Source organism: Poecilia formosa, unplaced genomic scaffold, assembly GCF_000485575.1.
Source record: "Poecilia formosa unplaced genomic scaffold, Poecilia_formosa-5.1.2 Scaffold416, whole genome shotgun sequence".
Taxonomy (NCBI): domain Eukaryota; kingdom Metazoa; phylum Chordata; class Actinopteri; order Cyprinodontiformes; family Poeciliidae; genus Poecilia; species Poecilia formosa.
The window spans coordinates 245,723-266,709 of NW_006800355.1; the positions used below are offsets into that span (position 1 = coordinate 245,723).

At 37.5% G+C, this 20,987-nt stretch overlaps 1 protein-coding gene across 1 annotated transcript in view; it reads right to left on the bottom strand.

Annotated features, from left to right (window-relative positions):
* Nucleotides 1–706: 706 nt before the first annotated feature.
* Nucleotides 707–20,987, bottom strand: part of elna (elastin a) — a 54,049-nt gene continuing 33,768 nt past the window's right edge. Inside the window, exons 6-36 of the mRNA XM_016663358.1 lie at nucleotides 19,833–19,859; nucleotides 19,609–19,677; nucleotides 15,813–15,872; nucleotides 15,388–15,462; nucleotides 13,951–13,998; nucleotides 13,796–13,858; nucleotides 13,588–13,617; nucleotides 13,424–13,498; nucleotides 13,194–13,235; nucleotides 13,014–13,100; nucleotides 12,877–12,927; nucleotides 12,698–12,784; nucleotides 11,767–11,799; nucleotides 10,799–10,957; nucleotides 9,160–9,285; nucleotides 9,008–9,082; nucleotides 8,857–8,889; nucleotides 8,682–8,756; nucleotides 8,552–8,590; nucleotides 8,101–8,235; nucleotides 7,870–7,971; nucleotides 7,424–7,570; nucleotides 6,220–6,354; nucleotides 5,881–5,997; nucleotides 4,443–4,517; nucleotides 4,319–4,354; nucleotides 4,012–4,062; nucleotides 1,812–1,814; nucleotides 1,703–1,729; nucleotides 1,390–1,419; nucleotides 707–1,314 (exon numbers count right to left, since the gene is read on the bottom strand). Coding sequence (XP_016518844.1) covers nucleotides 1,211–1,314; nucleotides 1,390–1,419; nucleotides 1,703–1,729; nucleotides 1,812–1,814; nucleotides 4,012–4,062; nucleotides 4,319–4,354; nucleotides 4,443–4,517; nucleotides 5,881–5,997; nucleotides 6,220–6,354; nucleotides 7,424–7,570; nucleotides 7,870–7,971; nucleotides 8,101–8,235; nucleotides 8,552–8,590; nucleotides 8,682–8,756; nucleotides 8,857–8,889; nucleotides 9,008–9,082; nucleotides 9,160–9,285; nucleotides 10,799–10,957; nucleotides 11,767–11,799; nucleotides 12,698–12,784; nucleotides 12,877–12,927; nucleotides 13,014–13,100; nucleotides 13,194–13,235; nucleotides 13,424–13,498; nucleotides 13,588–13,617; nucleotides 13,796–13,858; nucleotides 13,951–13,998; nucleotides 15,388–15,462; nucleotides 15,813–15,872; nucleotides 19,609–19,677; nucleotides 19,833–19,859 — 2,216 coding nt within the window. The 3' untranslated portion in view covers nucleotides 707–1,210. The remainder of the gene's footprint in view (nucleotides 1,315–1,389; nucleotides 1,420–1,702; nucleotides 1,730–1,811; nucleotides 1,815–4,011; nucleotides 4,063–4,318; nucleotides 4,355–4,442; nucleotides 4,518–5,880; nucleotides 5,998–6,219; nucleotides 6,355–7,423; nucleotides 7,571–7,869; nucleotides 7,972–8,100; nucleotides 8,236–8,551; nucleotides 8,591–8,681; nucleotides 8,757–8,856; nucleotides 8,890–9,007; nucleotides 9,083–9,159; nucleotides 9,286–10,798; nucleotides 10,958–11,766; nucleotides 11,800–12,697; nucleotides 12,785–12,876; nucleotides 12,928–13,013; nucleotides 13,101–13,193; nucleotides 13,236–13,423; nucleotides 13,499–13,587; nucleotides 13,618–13,795; nucleotides 13,859–13,950; nucleotides 13,999–15,387; nucleotides 15,463–15,812; nucleotides 15,873–19,608; nucleotides 19,678–19,832; nucleotides 19,860–20,987) is intronic.

Sequence of the window (20,987 nt, forward strand, 5' to 3'; positions counted from 1 at the left end):
CTAAGAGACGAGGGAGGTCCCGGTAACCAAGTTCCATGAAGTAAACATCTGAACTTTACTTTTGCAAAATTTTCCACCTGTAAATTTCTTGTGTCTAAGCAGATAAGCAGTATTTCAAAAGGACTTAATGTTTTATAAAGAATAATATTGCTTGTCATTGATTTGGTGTTAAGAGATGAGAGGTTTTTTTCTAATAAACTGCCACGAAGTATAAATCAGATTTTTATGTTGAATGTCTGTTTTATAATATTTTCACCAACATTGACAGAAAAAAAAAAAATCACTTTTCTGGAAAACTCACTAACTGCACAATTCTTCAGTAGCAGAGGACAAGTAATATTTCAAAAGAGCAGAAGAAATCTTGTGGATTTTGAACAATAACAATATTTGTTGTTAATCTGTTGCTAAGAGACGAGCAAGTTTCCTGGTAACCAAGAGCCATGAAGTAAACATCTGAACTTTACTTTTGCAAAATTACCAACTCTTAATTTGTTGTGTCTAAGCAGACTTTCAGAAGACATTATGTTTTATAAAAAAATAATTAATTTGGTGTTAAGAGATGACCGTTTTTTTTTCTGGTAATGAACCGCCTCAGTAAATCCATGTTACTCAACATGCTTGTGACTCTCCACATACTATCGAGTTTATTGTAGCTTACTTTAGCATTGATGCTAATTTTTAGCATCAGAACGCTGGGTGGGTCAAAACCGATGAGCACATTTAGGCAGGCACAGTTTACATTTTTTCAGAAATGTTCTAGTTTGATACTGTTCTTTTTTTGCTACACTAGCATTCAAGCTATTTCACAAAGACAATAAAGTAAAAACATTTCTAAAACTGTAAAGCTGCATGTGCAATAAAAATCTAACGAGTGTTGAGTCCGGTGGAGGTCTGATTGGGCTGAAAAAGACCTGATGCAGCTTTTCCTTTTACACAAACTGCTTTTATTGATTCAGTTTGGGTCATTTGTTGTCTAGACAGAACCTGCTTGCTCAGAGTAATGCACCATGCATGTGAAAGAGGGATAGCTAAAAGTCTGTATTGATCATCTGATAAGAATGTTTTGATACTGAAATGATTTCAAACTAAAGTTTTAACATGAACACTGCAACAGTTAGTGTATATTTCTGCTGGCTCATTATCAACAGATAAAAGATTAGTGGATATTGTTCGGTTCTACATAACATGAATTAACAAACCTGGAGGGGAATTACACTGCTTCTACTTTATAATCATAACCCAGATGGACCACAGTAAAACTGCAGAGCTCATCTTTACCTGGTACATATGGCTTTGGTGGTTTGACTCCAGCACCTGAAAAACAAGAGTTACAACGCTGTCTTTGTCTCCCCCTGGTGGTCATAGATTTAACATCACCTCTCAACTTACCGGGTTGAACTTGTCCACCAGTTGTGCCAACTAAATGGAAAAACAAGGTTGAAATAAATTATTAATATGAAGCATGTAACTAATGTCAGGTTAAAGCAATGACTTTATGTTAAAAATAAATATATGGTGAATTAGAAACACACGCACACCCTGTAACAGAAATACACAAGCAGACAGTTTACAAAAAATGTTTGCCTAAAAGTAAAACAATTCTGGAACTTTTATTAATTTAATACAAACTTTTTTGCACATTTAAAGCATCTAATATTCTTGCAGCCACACAAACTATTGTGAGTCATTCAAAAGCACTTACCGCCAGGCTGTATGATTCCACCTGAGACTGCCAAAGTTGAACATTTTACTTTAAAAGGTGGAGTCATATATAATAAAGTGAAAAATTAAAATAAATATACTGAACCTACCGCCTGTTTTCGTGAAGCCACCACAAGATGGAGCAAAAAGAAAGAACAACAAAGTTAATCAAAACACATTTTTTAAAACGTTACGCCTTCTTCATCTATTCATTTACCAGATTGGAGTAAATGATGTCCAAGTTCAATTACTTTCATGTTGTAGGAGGATTTACAGTGTACAAACAGTGTCTCATTTAAAACTTTAGGGTTAAATGAATTAATTCGTCTGAACTTGAACACAGAGATGAAATAACCACAGTGTCAGAACACATCAACACAGCTGTAGACAAACAAAATGAAATTAAGGGAACACAATCCACTTTGTGAGTTTGAAAATGAAACATGTAGACAGTTTGAAAGCTAACCAGTGAAGCAAAGTGAAATGTTAGAGAGAAAGAATGAAGAGAAGTTATCAAAAAGAAAAGTGCAGACACAAACAGACCGTTAAGATGTAACAGAGAAAACACATCAGTCTCCCTCCTCCTCATTACTACATCTTGTACCCTAATAATTAAATATCAGCATTTAATTATCATACTATGATAAATACTTCGCCTCAGTAATGATGTGAGAAGTGAATCGAAGTGACTGAATGAAACTGTAAAACAGAAAATCCACAGTCTGCAGAACATCTTCAAATGAAGTGGTATACCTACGATAAGTGGGACAGATTAACGCAATCATTTCTCCTGCTTTTGTTGATTTTGTATTTATCAATCTGCATGTTCTTCATTTGGTCAAAGCAGTTTAGTGTTTTAGTAATTCATGTGAAATGATGCTTTGCTGCTTCTTTTGTCTGTGAATGCTAATATAATTCTGAGGTTTCTTCCCGTTTCTTTCGTTCTATTATTCGCCTCACCAAATTAACGATCAGTCACCCATCTGCGCAAGTTTTGAGACTGATTTGAGCGCATATATCTGTGTGAATAAACAATAATTAAATTTAATTTAAAAAACAGAAGACAACTTAAGTAATTTGTTTTATTGTTGAATTCTGAGGGCTGTCAAAGTTTATGCTTCTCTTTAACAGGAACTTTTAACATTGGATTTATTTATTTTTAGCACTAAATGAATAAACTCAAATTCATGGTTAAATTATTCTAAAAATCTTAATGTGGGATTATGCATCTGCAATAAAATTATTTATTCTGAGGACTTTTATTTAGGTCAACCAAGTAAAGTATAAGTACGGTGGGTCTTGTAAATAAAATGTTTTTTTTATTATTATTGTCTATAATTATTTTGAATTTAATTATAATAATAATATTTATTATTATTTGACAAGTTAAATGCCACTGATTCTAAAACCTGCATTCTGTTTCTGTTTAGAGTTGACTAAAGTAAGACATTAAAACTATGTTACACAAACACAAGTTAATACAATAAACATGCAATAAACAGGAAATTTCCAGCTTTTTACAAGTTAGTTTGAAAGCATTCAATTCATTTAAAATTTCAGACAACGTGGACAAATTTTAGACAAAGCTATGGCCATAAGCAGCTGAACACAGATTTTTACAAACTCTGTATAAAAAAAACAATTTTCTTTTTCCCCTATGTCTGACACTGAATCAGTATATACATTTACTTCTAAAAATGCTGCATATATCAAATATGATTTGATAAAAATTTGACTTTTGTAATTTAACGACTTGAAATTGGGACTCTGTCTCTTTAAAAACTCCTGCTCTTCATGAAACTCCACCTTCAGGAAGTCATCACAACATGGCTCCTCTATTAAGCCTTAAACAACGTTTTTACCAGTGTTGCACTGAGAAATAGCTGCTATTTTGAGCTCAGCTAAAGTGCAATTCCACCAGGTGTTTGCTAATTGCTACTGGCTAGTCTGCAGGAGCTGAGTGGGGGAGTTGAAATGGAGCTTGAAACTGGACTTCTTTATCTTTAATAAAGTAAACGTTTCTCTTATTCTGGCATAATTCTTAAAATAATCTTAGTGACCTATAACAGAAAAGATTTGTTCTGATTTCATGTCAGACTCTAAATAAATAAATGAAAGACTATAAATATCTGTAACCCATTAAAAACATTCCCATACATGCTGTCAGTGCAGGAGGAGAGTGGTGCTTATCTGTGAAACATTTACATTCACAAATACTAACATGGATGAGACATTCAACATCTACTGAAAAAACAAATAAGCCACATTGCAGAGTTTGGGGAGAGGCTTAAGGCAAGCAGCAGGTCTTACTGGGCTGTGGGACCTCTGGGGCCTTATTAAGTGCAGCAATAGGAGTGGGCCCTGCCGAAAAGACAACAGGTTCCAGTTTCATCCAGTGCATGAGAGAGGCCAGAAAAGGTAGAAACTGTGAAGTGGATCCTAACACTGCCACAGCTGGAGCCTGTGAGCTGGAGGAGGTCATTAGCTGCCAGCATTAGCAGTATAAACAATGTGTGAGTTTTATGTGCAAGGGTCATGGGATACAGCAGTTACTGAAGCTTACGTGTGCAAGTTTGTGCAGCTAATGCTCATGGCAGAGTTTTAATACTTGATCTACCTGGCTGAGGCGTTCCGCCAACACCTACTTCCTTCCCTGTAAAAGCACGAAGGCATCATTTTCAATCCCATGATGTTTGAACTTCGTCTTTCAGTGATGACAGAAACTGGATTTAAAGTATCACCTGGTTTCACGGCCGGTACGGAGCCATTTGCAGTGCCGCCGACGGACGTGTCCGGAGTCGCACCAGGTCCGACACCTGATGCACGGAGCACAAAGGTCACCAAAAACGACACTTCCTTAATTCTGTGTATGTGAGATTCTGTACCGTTTCATTAGTTCTGAATTTCAACTACAATCAGGTCTCCCTTATAGTGACGCCTGCCTTCCTCAGTTGTGAACTTAAATCTACTTTGCATGTGTTTCATCATGGCACTTCTAACAACTTCTTATAGCTTAACAGTAATATGAAATCAGCTAGAGTAATGCCGTTATTATGACTAAAAGGATAGCTTTGCAAATTTTTTTTTTTTTTTTTTACACTTAAAGAGCTATCTCTGAATCCATATTCCAAAAAATAAAAAATAAAATAGCTGGATCCGTTTTCAGTGACTAAATTGATGTAGCCGTCATGTTTGCCCAAGTAAGTTTCTCATTGGTCAATTAGTCCAAATTGACGGTTCCTCCTCAGGGACTAAACTGAGATTAAGAGTCTAAAAAGAACCATATGATCCATGAGGGTTTATCTGACTGGCCAACCTTTTCTATAAAGATGTTATATATCCCTATTTTACTGTAACCTATCTTTGTGCAATCCCACATTTCCCCCCAGAAATGTTTTATGTATCAGTTAGTTACTTATTGGTTGGCCAAAATAAAATAAAAATTGGGATGCACTGATTCATCCCAATCAGCTGGTCGATTCATTGGTGTACTCTTTATTAAAATCTTTTTTCTTTAGACTTCAGAGAGTCAGAAAATCTGGATAAACGTTACGTCAATAATCTGTTCAGATAATATTATGGATACCCATTTTCATATAATAAAGAAATTTCACCTTTAGTAAGATGTAGTCTGCCTCTGTTGGTTGGGTGTTGATGTCTTTGTGTTAAAATCTGTGTTAACTGAATGGGTCAGTTAAAATAGATTTAATCACATCTATTAGTAACCATTACTAATTCAATCTACAATCTTTTTGATATTTTAGAGAGGCTTAAACTGTAAACCGTCCCAATCTTCATAAAATGCCATCACAAATAGCTAAGCAAAAAAGTTAACAGTAAGTATTTCTTCTTCTTTTAAATCTCTGTTACTACTCGGACCATATTTAGCGGCTTTAGCATATTTAGCTAATATGCTAAAGCTTCTTAGCATACTAGCTAATACCAGCGCCATCTTTAACTCCTAATTCAAAACTACAAATAGGCAGCTAACTAATTTTATTGGAATTTAAATAGTAAATCTGTAACTGGATAAAATGGAAACAAATGCGTACTGATTACTGCAGTCAGTCAGATTTGCCTTATTCATATAGAAATATCCCAAACTTTTCAGTATTTGCAGTTTTGTGCATACTAGTTGTACCACATTAAGCAGTTTTTGCAGCTGCAGGTATTGCTCACCTCCTTGTGTGCCTCCCACTCCTCCCGGTACCAGTCCTGTTCCTCCCACACCTCCCGGTACCAGTCCTGTTCCTCCCACTCCTCCTGGTACCAGTCCTGTCCCAGCACCACCTGTAACTCCAGATTCAATAGGTAGTCAACTAATTTTACAGGAATTTAATTAGTAAATCTGTAACTAGATAAAATGAAAACATACAATGGTCCACAGTGTCAAATACTGCAGTGAGATTTAAAAGTACAAAAATCACAGATACACTGATAACTGCATTCAATTAAAGTTGCTTTAAAAAACCATCCCAGACTTTTCACAGTTTGCATTTTTGTGCGTACTAGTCGTACCATATTTAGCAGCTTTTGCAGCAGCAGAGTATTGTCCACCTCCTGGTACTCCTCCTACTCCTGGTACCAGTCCACCTCCTCCTACTCCTGGTACCAGTCCTGCTCCTCCTACTCCTGGTACCAGTCCTGTTCCACCTGTTACATAAGCATGTTTCCATCTTATTCTCCCTGCATTTAACTAACAAATGTGTAACTGGATATAGGACTGCCCTATAGATCAATAAAAACATGTGATCAATATCAGTAAATAATATGTTTAGAACTGCACAGCATTCTGGGTGATGTAGGCAGAGGAAAGGCTTTGGCTGCTTAACTTCTCAGTCAGCTAAGCTAGGTTCACTCACTCGCTCCTTGGTTACCTAGCAACAACCTGCACAGCAGCAGTTCACAGCTGCTTAAAAATAAAAAAATCAATGATGTGGAGTGAAGAGAGAAAATGAGTACAACAGCTTGAGAAGAAACTGTGGATAAAGTGGGAAAGATAAGATCACCAGTTCGACAGAATTTAAGATATTTAAAACAAAAAGCGGATCAATAATTATTGATATCAACTGATATGAAATGCCTATGTCGTGATGCGTTTTTCAGCCTTATTGTCAGACTGGATAATCGCATAAAAACTGTGCTGCTTGAATCTCAGGGTGCATTCACACCAACCCTATCTAGTCTGTTTTAATCCAACTCTAGTTCGGTTGCCTAGAGAGTGCAGTTTGTTTGGGGAGGTGTTAATGTGAAATCAAACTCTGAATTCTTTGGTCTCTTAATAAGAAATGTCATGTTTTCTAAAAATACAACCCAAAGGGAGCAGGTGTATAAAAAAATAGAAAGAAAAGAGGAGGACCAATAGTTGAGCCTTGCAGAAGTCTGCAAGGAAGAAGGGGCCGAGGTGGAGAGTAAAAATTCAAACTTTGTTCCCGTCACTCAAATGGGAACAAGGTCTATCCAGTGTTTCTATTGAGGGATAGAAATACAATGGTCCACAGTGTCAAATACTGCAGTGAGATTTAAAAGTACAAAAATCAGAGATCTCCGAGTAATTTCCTAAACAAATATCATTAAAAACTCTTAACAGTACTGCTTCATTGCAGCCAGACTGGAAATCCTCCACAATGCCATAAGTGCCCCAGGAAACATTAAATTTGATAATGAATGTTATACCCTAACTATCTTCTTGAGATTGATCATGCGTGCTCATTATTTATACCATATTTAGCAGCTTTTGCAGCAGCAGAGTACTGTCCACCTCCTTGTACTCCTGTTCCCAGTCCTCCTGTTCCCAGTGCTCCTGTTCCCAGTCCTCCTGTTCCCAGTCCTCCTGTTCCCAGTCCTGTCCCAGCACCACCTGTGACTCCTGACTCAGAGGAGCAAATAACAGCAGAATTAATCATGAGCAGGTACTATAAGTGAACTAAAACTTCCCTTAAATGACAAAATCTGTAAAGTTTAACAAGTATAACTACTACAAAGAACTATAATGATTACTGAAGTTAAACTCAGATGTTATCTAGCGGTGCTTCTTACAGGTTTATGCAATTAGAAATACTGAAAAACAGTCCTTGGTGAAAAACTGTGCATACCACAAAAACCAGTGATATGTACAAAAAAGTAATATTTTTAGGAGGCACTACCTTATATTTCGACTGTATTTACCGTATTTAGCTGCTTTGGCTGCTGCAGAATATTGTCCGGCTCCCTGGGCTCCTAATGTTCCTCCTGTTCCCACTCCTGTTCCAGCACCTCCTGTTGCAACTCCTAGTTCATGGAAACAAGCCGTACTGCATCAAAAGGTTACAGTCATGAGCGGAAAATATAAGCATTTAGGGTTAGGTGAAAATTGGTTTTATTTCATTTAAAATTTCCATGTGTACTCATTATTTCTACCATATTTGGCAGCTTTTGCTGCTGCAGAGTATTGTCCCCCTGCTGGGACAAAAGGCCCTCCTCCTGCTCCTCCTGCTCCTCCTGCTCCTCCCAGTCCTGCATATCCAAATCCTGTTCCAAGTCCTCCTGGAACTCCTGTTTGAGGTGAATAGAGACTGAGGTTTGAAGATTTCACTAACAAAACAAAACAACAAGCTGCATTAATGCCTGACAACCATATTTTAATGTTTTCTTTATACATGTGAAAAACTATTCTGCTTCTTTCAGCTGCAACTTTTCCAGCAGTTCCAATTAAATTTTTTTTGTTACCGATTGTCTTGCTATATTTGAACCTTTTTCACTGCTTTTGGTTCTAACCTTGAACAGCGCCAAATTATGGAAAAACATGAATCACTCTAGTATTATTTTTTTTAAATAATAATCTAAACCTATAAAAAAAATCATGTCTTACCATACTTTGGAGGTTTGACCCCTGCACCGCCTCCATAACCTGCAGAGGTGTTTGAGTTTATTAGGATAGGTTTTATAACATGAAGTGTCACATTATGTTTTTATTTATTTGAGCTTGATCTCTAACGTACCACCATAGCCACCGCCAGGTAGCACCTGTCCTGCTCCACCAGGGACTCCTACTCCTCCAAGGCCTGTCTGAAGAGCTGTTAATCGCAACAGATGAAAGATTCAGTTTCATATTTTTTACCCAAATAACATTTCTGAACGCATCTAATGTGAGATTTGATGAAACTTTGATCTCACCGTATTTTGGAGGTTTGGCACCAGCTGTCAAAGCTGCACCAGAAACAGAACAAAAGTGGTTGAATTAAAAGATGAGCTGAGTTTCTCTAACTCCTAACAAATTAAAAGATTTGCTTTACAGCTAAGGAAAATCACAAATCTGTTAGTTTACATCCATATCCAGGTATAAACTGTGTTCCAGGAACGCCTGCACCACCGACTCCTCCACCAACTCTTGGTACAACACCTGAAAAACACACAAAAGAAACAATTAAAAAATTTATTTTTTACAGTCATAATTTTAACTTATTTTATTTCACTTACCGTACTTAGCAGCCTTGGATGCAGGAGAGTATCCTCCACCTCCCACTCCTCCTATTCCTCCCACTCCTCCTATTCCTCCCACTCCCGTTCCTCCGACTCCTCCGACTCCTCCGACTCCGCCTAGTCCTGCAGACAAATTTATTTATCAACACAATTGATCACCATAATTAAAAATGTGCCATCAAAGTGAATTATGAATTATCTGCACATGTTGTGGCTTTTAACAACATTTGCACACACATATATTCACACACACACACACACAAACACGCACACACACACACACACACGCACACGCACACACACACACATATATATTCTCACTCATACAGCTCAGCAGGATAAGGGAGTCATGTTATTGAATTTAGACAACCACTCTGGCTCTGGGATGAAACCTGAAGGAAGCGGCTTTGCTTATTTTGAAAAGAGTAGATTAAAAAACTTCTGAAATCAGAAAACATCTAGCTCTTATATTTCAAAAGAGCACAAGTGTATCAAAGGTTTTCAAAGGTTTTGTATTTTAAAATTATTTTTTAAAAGTGTATTAGGATGATATATTCACTAATGGCTGTAGGAAGTCATGTTCACGCTTATCTAAGAATGGGCCTGTAAAAATAACACCATTGACTATTTGACAACTTTTTATTTGCAGATTAAAATGATTAGTTGAAAGGTAAAATTAAGCAACTTTAATTATTGTAAAGTAAGATGTGCAAGAAGCAGACATTGCATTCAAGATGTACATAGAACTAAGCTCAGACATTTATATGTTCGCACTTTTTCAGTTGCACAAAGAGACCGATATTGAAATATATCAATTATGTGGCCAAAATGCTAACTCTGCTCTAAGTTTTTTCAAACCTAACTGGTGGAGGTTGTTTAAAATATTAATAAATGTCTAAAAAAATTATTTTCATTGGCTGAACAGTCCAAACAAAACTAACATTTATTACAGGATCCGGTGTGGGCTTTGATTAGGCCTTTTTCTGGTGCAGTGAACCCACAACATTCAGTTGTTTTCAGAGCCGAGTAAAACGGGCCATCTTCAAACTTTAGAATAAAAACAAAGCCGTCAGGTTGAGAGTGAGGCATGAATAGATCAACAGTTTGATTTTTTTTTCTGAAAACAAAATGTTCACAGAGCCGTTTTCTGGTGAAAGCAACATACTTTCTGTGATTAAAGAACGCTGCTTCATATTTAACAAAGTGAAAAAACAAAATCAAGTAAAGCATTTCCTAAAAACTGAAGAGAATTAGCTCAGAACTGTTTCAGACCTGATCTTTAATCAGCAGAGGAATACAGGCTGCATGCATTTCAGTTCAACAGATGTTACAGATTTATATTTCATTTGCAATAAATAAATTAGTGGGCAATATTTGGCTCTGAGATTGAAGCAAAACTATGAAAACTGATTGTAGATATTCTTGAATAAACAAGTAGAACTGGATGTTGGTGCCTCCAAAGATGAATGAGCGGACACACCCAGAGTATTCCAGCTGGGATTCAAATCTAACATATTTCACATTTGTACTGATTGTTGCCTTGGATGTTTGACCTCAGAGACCTAAACTCATCCTCCTTCAATACCTCAACCTCCTGAAGCCCAAGGTTTTAAATTACTATATTATAACAAATTACCATATTTGGCAGCTTTTCCTGGTTGGAGGTATCCACCTCCCCCTGGTACTCCAATTGGTGCACCTCCCGGTACTCCTCCCGGTACTCCTCCCGGTACTCCTCCCGGTACTCCTCCCGGTACTCCTCCCGGTACTCCTCCTGGTACTCCTCCTGGTACTCCTCCTGGTACTCCTCCTGGTACTCCTCCTGGTACTCCTCCTGGTACCCCTTGTAACAATATGGACACTCTGAATTATGACTTTATTTAGACTTTTCATAGTTTCTGCAAAAAAGATTTGCAGAAGTCCTTAGTTTTAACATAAAAGTGAACTAAGAAGAACATTTCATTTTACTGATTGTGCTCCTAACATTATTAAACCATATTATTATAATATTAATGATCCAGATGCTGTTACTAGAAACTGTGTATTTAGACATATTTATCTTGGTTTGCAAGTTTAGAACTTAGAAAGCTTTTAGAAATGAATTCATTCTTGTCTGGTCTTTCCTAGAATGGCTGAATGTCGGCATGCATTGAATAAATCCTCTCCTTCCAGTTATAAAAAAATATCTACCAACTTGTCCTAAAATGAAGTTAGGTAAAATAATTAAAATTATGTGCAAACTCTTGTAATATGTACATTTAATTGCTTTCTGTAAAGCAAGTAGTAAGATGGCTCCCTTTTCTCCGTCAGACTGATTATCAAGAGAGGACCGATAACAACTGGTACATTAAATGTGCCTCCATACTCGGCATCTTTATCATTTCCTACAGCTTTGATAATCATCCTTGGTCTCTGGTACAGGAAACAGTTGTGGAAAAACCTAATTTCAGCATAATATTTTTAAAATTCACTGTGCATGGCACAATATTTGATTAGTAAATTATATTTTTGCCAATATAATTAATTACATGTCAATAAAACAAAGAGGGAGAATTTTCATTCATTTTAATTCACCAAATAAGAAAGACAGCTGAGAGTTCTCACCATATTTAGCAGCCTTGGACCCAGGTCCATATCCTGTGAATAAGACGTGGAGATGAGTGAAGTGTAAACTTAAGTTTACATTGCTACAAACTCTGACTCCAGATAGCCAAATAATTCATTACTGGCTTAATTTAGCAGAATACAGACTCTTCGAGCTTTAGGAATGCTGAAATGCATGGGGGGAATCTTCATCAGTGAAGAAAGAGCATCTACACAGAACAGCCAAAGAATAAGTGACATTATTATTGGGTTATCTCTCTGATGTCCAAGTGGTGCTTGTATAAATGCTGTACCAGTGGCACAAATGTGCAATACCCACAGCACCGTCATACTGTGGAAGGTAACAATGTTGAGATGGAGGTATAACAAAAAGAAAACCATTACCGTATCGCAACACGGTGCTACTCGCATATCACAGCAAAGTCTCAAAGCATAACATTACCTTCACTTTCATACTGTAGTATGACACTGTCTGCACCGATAAAGAATCAAATTAATTCTGATGCGAATTAATAATTCACCTTTTGAAGGGGAAAAAGGTTGATAAGGTTTTGAACTTTCATACGCAGATGGTTGGCTAAAGTGTAAACATGGAAAAAATAAACCGCACCGCGTCCTTATATAGTACAAGTCTTAGAATTTTACACCTTTCATCCCAATACACAAGCACTATACAAAACATGGTGCAACCAATGTAAGCGAACCAAATACATCTAATAACACGTGACAGGACTTCATGTTGCACAAACTTTACCTTGTGCATTTTGGTACAACATACATGGAAACATCAGGAATGGTGTCATATGAGCTGAAGAACCTCATGTCTGGTCTTGTCATCTACTATTTTAACATTTAAGCTTTTATGAATCAGAGTTTGCACAAAGAGTAGGAAGATCATTTGGTATTTATTCCAACTGCTACATGTTAATACCTCCTGGCACCTGCCCTGGATATAGTCCACCAACGCCTCCGACGCCACCGACGCCTCTAACACCACCGACGCCTCCGACGCCAGCACCTGAAGAGACAAACAGATGCTTCAGTTGTTCATATTTTTTGTTTGCTTTAAGGACAAGAAGAATCTGAAACATGATGAGTAGGAAATCCTACCATATTTAGCAGCTTTAGATTGAGAAGGTAAGATGCCTCCAGGCCCCACTCCTACAGAAAACAAAGAGAAAGAGATATTTTGTAGTTCTGTCCACCTTCAGAGAAATATTTCTCTCATAATTTCCTGAAATATTTACCAGTTCCGACGGGATAGCCAGGTTTTGATCCAGGACCAGCTTTTCCTCCTGGAAGTCCAGCTCCACCAACGCCATAACCCCCGTAACCTAGATCGTAGATTGTTATGATCGTCGTGCGACGCATAATTAATGGCTGCTTTTCATCTGACATCAAGTCTGTGTAAACTTATATATTTTTACCATAGGGAACTTTGCCACCTCCAGGCTTAGCACCATAGCCCCCTAGAGGACAAAATATAAACTTCATGACTCAAAGTCAGCAATGTGTGGCGCAAAACATAAATAATTATTCAACTCTTTTAGTATTTTTCCATTTTACTCCTTAATATGAACAAACTCAACATTGAAAATATTACACATCAAGAAACAACAAACTAAATATTTCATTTTGAAGGAGCATCTAAAAGCACCTTGTGCTTTGGGAGATTTGAGGGGGTAACCATGAAATACACCGGGCTGCATTGGCCCACCAAACCCTCTGGTTCCTGAGACAGAGACGGAAGGAGAACTTTAATTCTGACATCAAAATATAAACAACTTGATAATAATATAAATACACATATTTAAAATCAACCTGGGACTTGGCCTCCCTGTTGTCCTCCAACTGTATAAAGAAATCAGATATTCTTATGGTTATATGCAATTACTTTTCCCAAAAGCTGAAGATGCTTTACATTTAATTTGATTTTGAATCGTGTTGATTTTGTAAAGACTATGTTTCACATTGCAGCATGTTTCAAAATTCAAAATCACTCAACACATAGTCAAAATCTTAACCTCACTTGATTTGGGATTTAGGTTTGTTCCAGTAGCGACCCCAGGCAGAACTCCACGGCCACCAAACCCTGCAGGAAAGAAAACAGACATATAAACATGACGATCTCAGAATAAAAATCTCATGGATTGTGGTAAATATTTCCTGAGAGTGAAAACAAACCAGTTCCTGGTACAATTCCTCCTTGGTAAAGTCCAGGGACACCCACACCTGCGACAACCAAAGACATGACAATGTGCTTTCCCTTTAACAGATGGATAAAAAAGATGCTTAAACCATGTTTAAAGCATCTTAAACATGGTTTAAGATGTTTAAACCATGTTTAAACATCTTAAACCACAGGTCACAGGTCTTTTATTTCTAAAAGACCTGTGATGCCTTTTAGAAATAAAAGGCCTCACAGACATGAAAGCTTTCCATACAGATAAAAGCAGTCAGAGACTGTGCAGAAAACAAATGAGAAAATGTTTTCTGCCGTCATTTATCAGTTTGCTGTAATAAAGCAACCGTTTTCTGTCTTCAGCCAATTATTATGTTTATTCTTCATCCATTGTGATGTAATGATTTCTGATTTAATGGCACACACAAGGCAAATCATCATAAAAAAATGTGATGAAGAATGCCTTATTTTTAAAAGTAGCATTAAACAAAATCATTCCACTCTGTGTAAATTCATTGTTCTGTGAAGGCATAAGATTAAGAATATGTGGGAAAACCTAAAAGTTTTCTGTCCAGTCTCAATGAGCTTTAACTTTCTGAAAGACAAAAAGCCAATTTGAGTCTGTAGATGTGTAAACCTGCAGAAACATACCACAAAAGACTTGCAGCTGTTCTGCCAGAAGAAGATAGTAATTTTTTCAGATTTTTATTTCTAATCCAGTCTGTGGGTGTAACGTGACAAAATGGGGAAAAAGCTCAAAGGGTGTGAATACTTTCACAAGGCACTACAGATATTCGCTTAAACTTAAAGTCTGGGCAAGGACCAAAGTTTAGTTTGCTGTTTTGCAAACTGAGAAGGGAAATAAGGTAGAACTAAAACTCTTCAGAGCTCACAGTTACTGCAGCAAAGAGCAGCATTTTGTGGCGAATCAGTATGCAATAAGCCTGTGTCTCGTCTCTGCTCCTGTCAGCTGGGCAATAGAAATTATGTAGATGAAGCATTAAAAAAATCTTAATGGTTCTGTGTTTCACATACAAATTAAGCCTCTAGGTGTCAGTATTCAACATCTAAAGAGAACAGTAATCAGTCTGATGGTATCTTTACTGTTAAATTATTTGCAGGTGAAGCCAATTGTTTTTGTTTTTTAGGTCAAAATCAGGCAGCCCTTCTGTAAGAGCATCAATGCACTCAAACAGTGAAGCTCAAACATTTTCTGTACTAAGGGATCAAAGTTTTACACAGTAACTCATCTCTATAAAATTTGTCAAACCCATTTAAACTTTTTTTCCAGTCGCTTGGCTGGGATTTGAATCACTACGGCAACATTTCCAGCTGCACCAAACATCTGCCACATGCAGTGAGAGTTTGTCTTTAATGTGGCTCAGAGCTGCTTTCTGTCTGTCTTCGGTCGCATGAGTTTATTGTTGAGTCTACAAAACCTGGCACTTTGGCAGCTTTCTTTCCTGCTGCACCACCGGCTCCTCCTGGAAGGCCCGTCTGAGGAATAACAGGTGCTGGAAAGAAAAAAAGAAAAAGAAAAAAAAGAAAAAAACACCACATAAAATGTTACATGGATCATCAAGCATGGGGGGGACAAAATGCCCTGGTTAAAACAGCACATTTATAGTCAAAGCGCTGCGATGAGGACAATTATAACTGATTTATTCTCCCAAACTGTGACTTTTTCATGTCTGATTTTGCTTTATTACATTAGGAAAATCTCTTTGGTTTGAGTTCAAATATGTTTTTTTCAGGCTGGTTGTCATTTAATAGAAATGAGGCCATTTGTGCATTTGTGTAATTATGAAAAAAGACAAAATGTAGGGAAAAAAAAACAAAACAAAACAGGGAGTGAATGTCTTGCCTCCACCGGGCACGGAGGGTCCAGTTCCAGCACCTCCAGGTCCCACTCCTGCTCCAGCACCTAATCAAAAAGTAGAAACAGACACAGAATATTAGAAATAACATTTACAGATACATATTAATACATTAAAATAGCATGGAAAACTTTAGTTTTACTTTGGAAACTTAATTAAAAAATTCAAACTTATAATGATTCACTAAAACAGAGTGATATTCTTCAAAGGGGATTTTGGCTTAGAAATTACAATATTAAATGAGACAAATTAAACTGGATTATTTAATTACATGGCTGTTGAAAAGTATGTTAATGTGTGTGGTTTTGACATTTGTTCAGTTCTCCTTTAGTATGCATTGCAGCAACAATGAAGTGCAGCGTGGAGATGATCAGTCAGGGAATGGTGTGATGCGTTCAGGAAGCTCAGGTTGCTTCAGCTCGTCTGCTTTAGCGGGTCTGATGCCTTTCATCTCCAATAATCCACCGATTCCGGATGGGGCTCAGGTCAGGTGATTTTATTAGCTAATAAAGCACCATGACGCAATGGTTATTAAAACAGGAAATGGTCCCTTTGGAAGTGAAGGCAGATGCCAAGTCCTGCTTGAAAACGAAATCAGCATCTCCATAAAACAACGAAGGAAGCATGAAGTGCTCTAAAGTTTCCTGGTAGACGGCCGGGTTGACTGTGGACTTCAGGAAACGGAGAAGAGCAACAGCAGCAGATGACACGGCGCCCCAAGTCATCACTGACTGGTGACGGAAACTTTGTGCCTCTAAACTTTCACTATAAACTCGTATTGATTCCAGATAAAGTGTAAAATTTACTTTCATTTGGAAAGAAAGTACATTTCAGCTTGTTACTTAAAATTCTATTTAAGTAATAATCTGAGTATCTATTAGCTGTAGTTGACAGGAATGAAAGCTTTAAATGTATCATCTTGTGCAAATGAAATGAAATAAATTAACTTTTTCTATAATAAGCTGATGTATTTTTTTTCCAGTACATGTTTCTGAGGGGCCTGAGATCCGGATCACCAAGTGATCACGGATGCCGAGACGATCTAATCTGGTTCTGCCAACCCAGTCGCCATGACAACACAAAAGGCTTCGAGTTTGACTTCTCCCTAATCAGAGGAGACAGGGAGAATCCATGGCATCTTGGCCCATCAAATAACTCATTTCTTTTCTTATTTTTACAGGAAATTAGCTGTCAGGTTTTGCTCGACATGAACTTTGCAGCAGGATGAAACACGCTGTTTATTTGCTTAATCCATTCCGCCCCCTGAATTTTCTTTTTCTTTTTTTATTTTAAATTCCCAATACTTAACCGGACAGACGTTGCGCACTGCCTGAAAGTATGCGGTCTGGGAGATTTGGTAAGAAAAAGTTTGGCGAGGAATCTGCCTTTTAATCTGCGCCGTTTCAGAGAAACGAGTTGTTATTTTAAGTGTCATGAAAGCAGAACAGACCGATTCCAGGGACTGATGTTTTGTCACTGCCAACCAATATTTAAGCGCAGGCTCTTTGCCACGGAGCAGCCCCAGACATGATTGAGGCCCCCTGAGTTCATGTCTAATCAGTCAGGCTAATTTAAAGCAAATGATGTGCACGCACACGCTCCAGATTTTAACGTCAGATCCAGCTCTGCAGAGGTTCAAACTGTCGAAGGTTTGCAAGCGTATGATAAAAATGTAAACGCTTGCCAAATACGGCTTTTGTACTGCACTTCCAATAATGCACAACATACACTCTGGCTCTCTCCAAACATGCAAGCATGTTCATTTATCAAAAGTCTGAGAGGGCTTCAGTCAGTAAGGTCTGGAGGCTGCACAGTAGTCTGCCAACAGGCTGAAAACGACCCCCTGGTGGCAGGAGGTGGGGGGCCTCCTGCATCTGTTGAGAGCAACGATCAACCGCTGGAAAGTCCGTCGTCTTTACTGTTTTTCCCAGCAGGTTAGTCAAGGAAATGCTGCCACCGACTGAACCAAACGGGCCGGGCAGAAAGCCGTTCATCGTGTCTTCGCTGAGCAGGTGACTGAATGGATGGGCTCTGCACTTTGAGCAAAATCAAAGTGGATGTAGCAGAACTGCAGTCAACATGGAAAGTATTAGTGCTGCTAACTTATGTTTCACAAGGAAACCTGGAGGAACAGGGTGTTTTCTATTACCAACACAAAAGCTTTCGGAATGACAGAGAGAGATGATGTTTCTGGTTGTAAAATGTTCACAGAGAAGCTGAGTTTTCCAACACCTCTGGAAGATGTGACTCCATGAGGTCAGAATATGTTTATCCTCCATCATGCATGATGTCACAGAATATAAGCTTAGCCTTTCTCCAACAACAATCACTCATCTTTCAGTTTAATAAGCAGCAGTTTCCATTAAACCCAGTCGGCTTTGTGTGATTACAACAGCTTCTGAAGGATTGTAAAGACAAGAGTTGATACCATCAATCCATTCATGGATTGTAGTTGAAGGAAACCTTCTTCCTCGTTATCAGTACCAGAGTCCAGCCCTCCACTTACTTACTCTAACTTTTATATTCCACCTGAATCAAATGTTGCCAGGTCTCTGCAGAGATGAATGTCAGACTGATGAGGAAACTCAGGTGTGTTGGAGCAAAGATGAATCTAATTTACTATAAAACGTTTGAGCCGCATTTAGTTGTGTCTACTACCTTCTACTCTTTGAGTCAAATAAATGTAGCAAGTTTTACATTCTGAACCTGAATGTGTGATTTTGTGGAAGATAAACTTACAGTAGTAAGTTGTGCTAACTTTTTTATTAAGCCCCCAGGAGTTGAATAAACTTTTTTTTTAAGTTAGCACTTAAAAAAAACTGAAAGAACAAAAGGACAGGAGTGGGAACTATTTCCCATGGTGCTTAGCGACATGTTTTGTTTGGTTTCACTTCTCTTCCGGTGGATCCTACCTGAAAACATCACATTCTCTTAATTTTGCTCAATTTTTATGCACATTTTGATTGAGTTTTTAAACTAAGGTTTAATTGAATATAATTTTATCATCCTGCCAATTTTATCTTTACAATACTTGAAGTTATGTTTTACTTCTACAAATTACATTTAAATCAGTAAACCATTATATTTGAAGGATTTTTATTCTTTCATTTTAATATTTATTTAATTTTGTTTTTTATAGTTTTTAAAATAATGTCTTTATTAGAGTTGGATTCTTACTACTTTAATTTTGAGCAAATAATTACAGAAATGAATAAACCTAGTCTTTTCTCATTCCCCTCATTTATGGCCCACTGACAGCAGTTTCTTCTACAACATTAGCTAATGCAAGTTCAGAGACTGAAAAGAACAAAGTGTTTTCATTACTCAGCTGTAAACCAAAACATATTTCAGTTCAAGAAACATATTGTTACTAAGTCAAATATTGATTTTTTTTTAAAAAGTGTATTAAAAATGTGATTACTTTTTATTAATTTATTTAAAAAAAAATAAAAAATAATAAAAATAAAAAACACTGAAAGCAGTGTCAGTTCTCATATGAATGGCACTCCAGGCAGCTACTTCCTGCACACAGCCAAACACAAACCCATAACCCTAAAAAAAATGTAGCAATCTAACTTGTAGGTTTCACCACAACATATCCTGCATGTTTTGATTTGCCTCATGTCACCCCTCTGCAGTGTGCCACTCTGGACAGACAGTCAGACTGTGTGTAATAATAATATAACTTTTACTGTAAATTACAGCAGACAGCAAATCAATCCTGGATCCCACCACTAACACAACATTAGTGTCATATTTCCACCAACCAATCACTCACTGTACCTGCTTTGGCAGCAGCTTTCTGTGACGGGTAAAACCCTCCGGTACCGCCACCGTATCCTCCATAACCACCTGCAAGACAAACGTTTAGAAATTACCATTAAATCATTATCAATAATTTAATTTGAAATCGTTTTATAAATAACTCAACTTCTTTAATATCCATTAATAAAGTAAATAATTCAAAGCACCAAATCAGTTTTAATTCAATAAAACAAAATACTTACCGATCCCAGTTCCTAGATTTCCATAACCTTGGTAGGAAAAAATAAAAAATAAAGAAAAGTTAAAAGTGGATGAATAAAGTGAAGTGCAACACAAAAAGCACCAACCTCCGGTTTGGAGGTGCAGTAAATGTTTGCTGGTCAAGAAATGTTATATGCATGAACATGCACAATGCACATAATGATATATAGCACAATAAATTATAATTTATTTTTCACTTTTTGGCCCCTACACCGAGCCTCTTTTGAGTGCCTCAGCTCCAACCCGCCGTATATGACTGGAAATATGACAGTCGACTGAAACCTCTGAAATTTGTTTAGGGTTTGCGGTATTTTGTTTCCCCCGTCAGGCCACCTTAACGAAAGCTTTCTTGGAGGAGCAACTGAGACCACGGTTTACTTTACTGGAATGCGTAATGAGTTACTGCTGTAATTACCCTTCAATAAAAATAACACATCATTCAACATTTCATCACAACTCTCTCCAGAGCCATGCAACAACTGCATGAGATGTGGATTAAAAAATTAAGTTTGAGACACTCTAAACAAAATCATGCGCATTAAAATTCGACGAGCGTCGTCAAGGGAAGAGAGCTGACTTTTACGAAGCTCCACGCCTGACAGAAATGGCGAGAATCCAGCTTTTCGGTCCGGTTTGTATTGTGATCTAAACATTGGGGGGAGGGATGGATTCCTCTTAAAGCTTAAAAAAAAAAGTATCTATGTTTTAATCTGAGGCTGTCAAAAAAGCTGAGCTCAGCTGGATGCATAAATTAAATCACGTCTCAGTTTGGGTTTCCTCTTGATGACAAGATTGAAACATTTGAAGAGGGAAATATATGGAAAGGGAAAACGTGTGGGAGAGAGAGAAGAAGAACATGGAAATAAAACACTCACCACCTGCTTTTCCAGCAGGAATCACAGCCAAAGCTCAGGAGGATTTCAAATAAGGCACCAAATACGATTTTATCATCCACTTATGGGACTTGAAGCAGACTTATCGACAGATCCTGTCGTAAGAACTGTCATTAGCCCAGCGGCTACACGTTTTAATAAGGTCAGGTCTTGGTTTCCTGCACCATAGTGGAGCAGGTGCACCAAATCCTGAACCCTGCAGTCCCTCGTTTAACTCCTGGCTCAGGCCATTTGCTGCACATC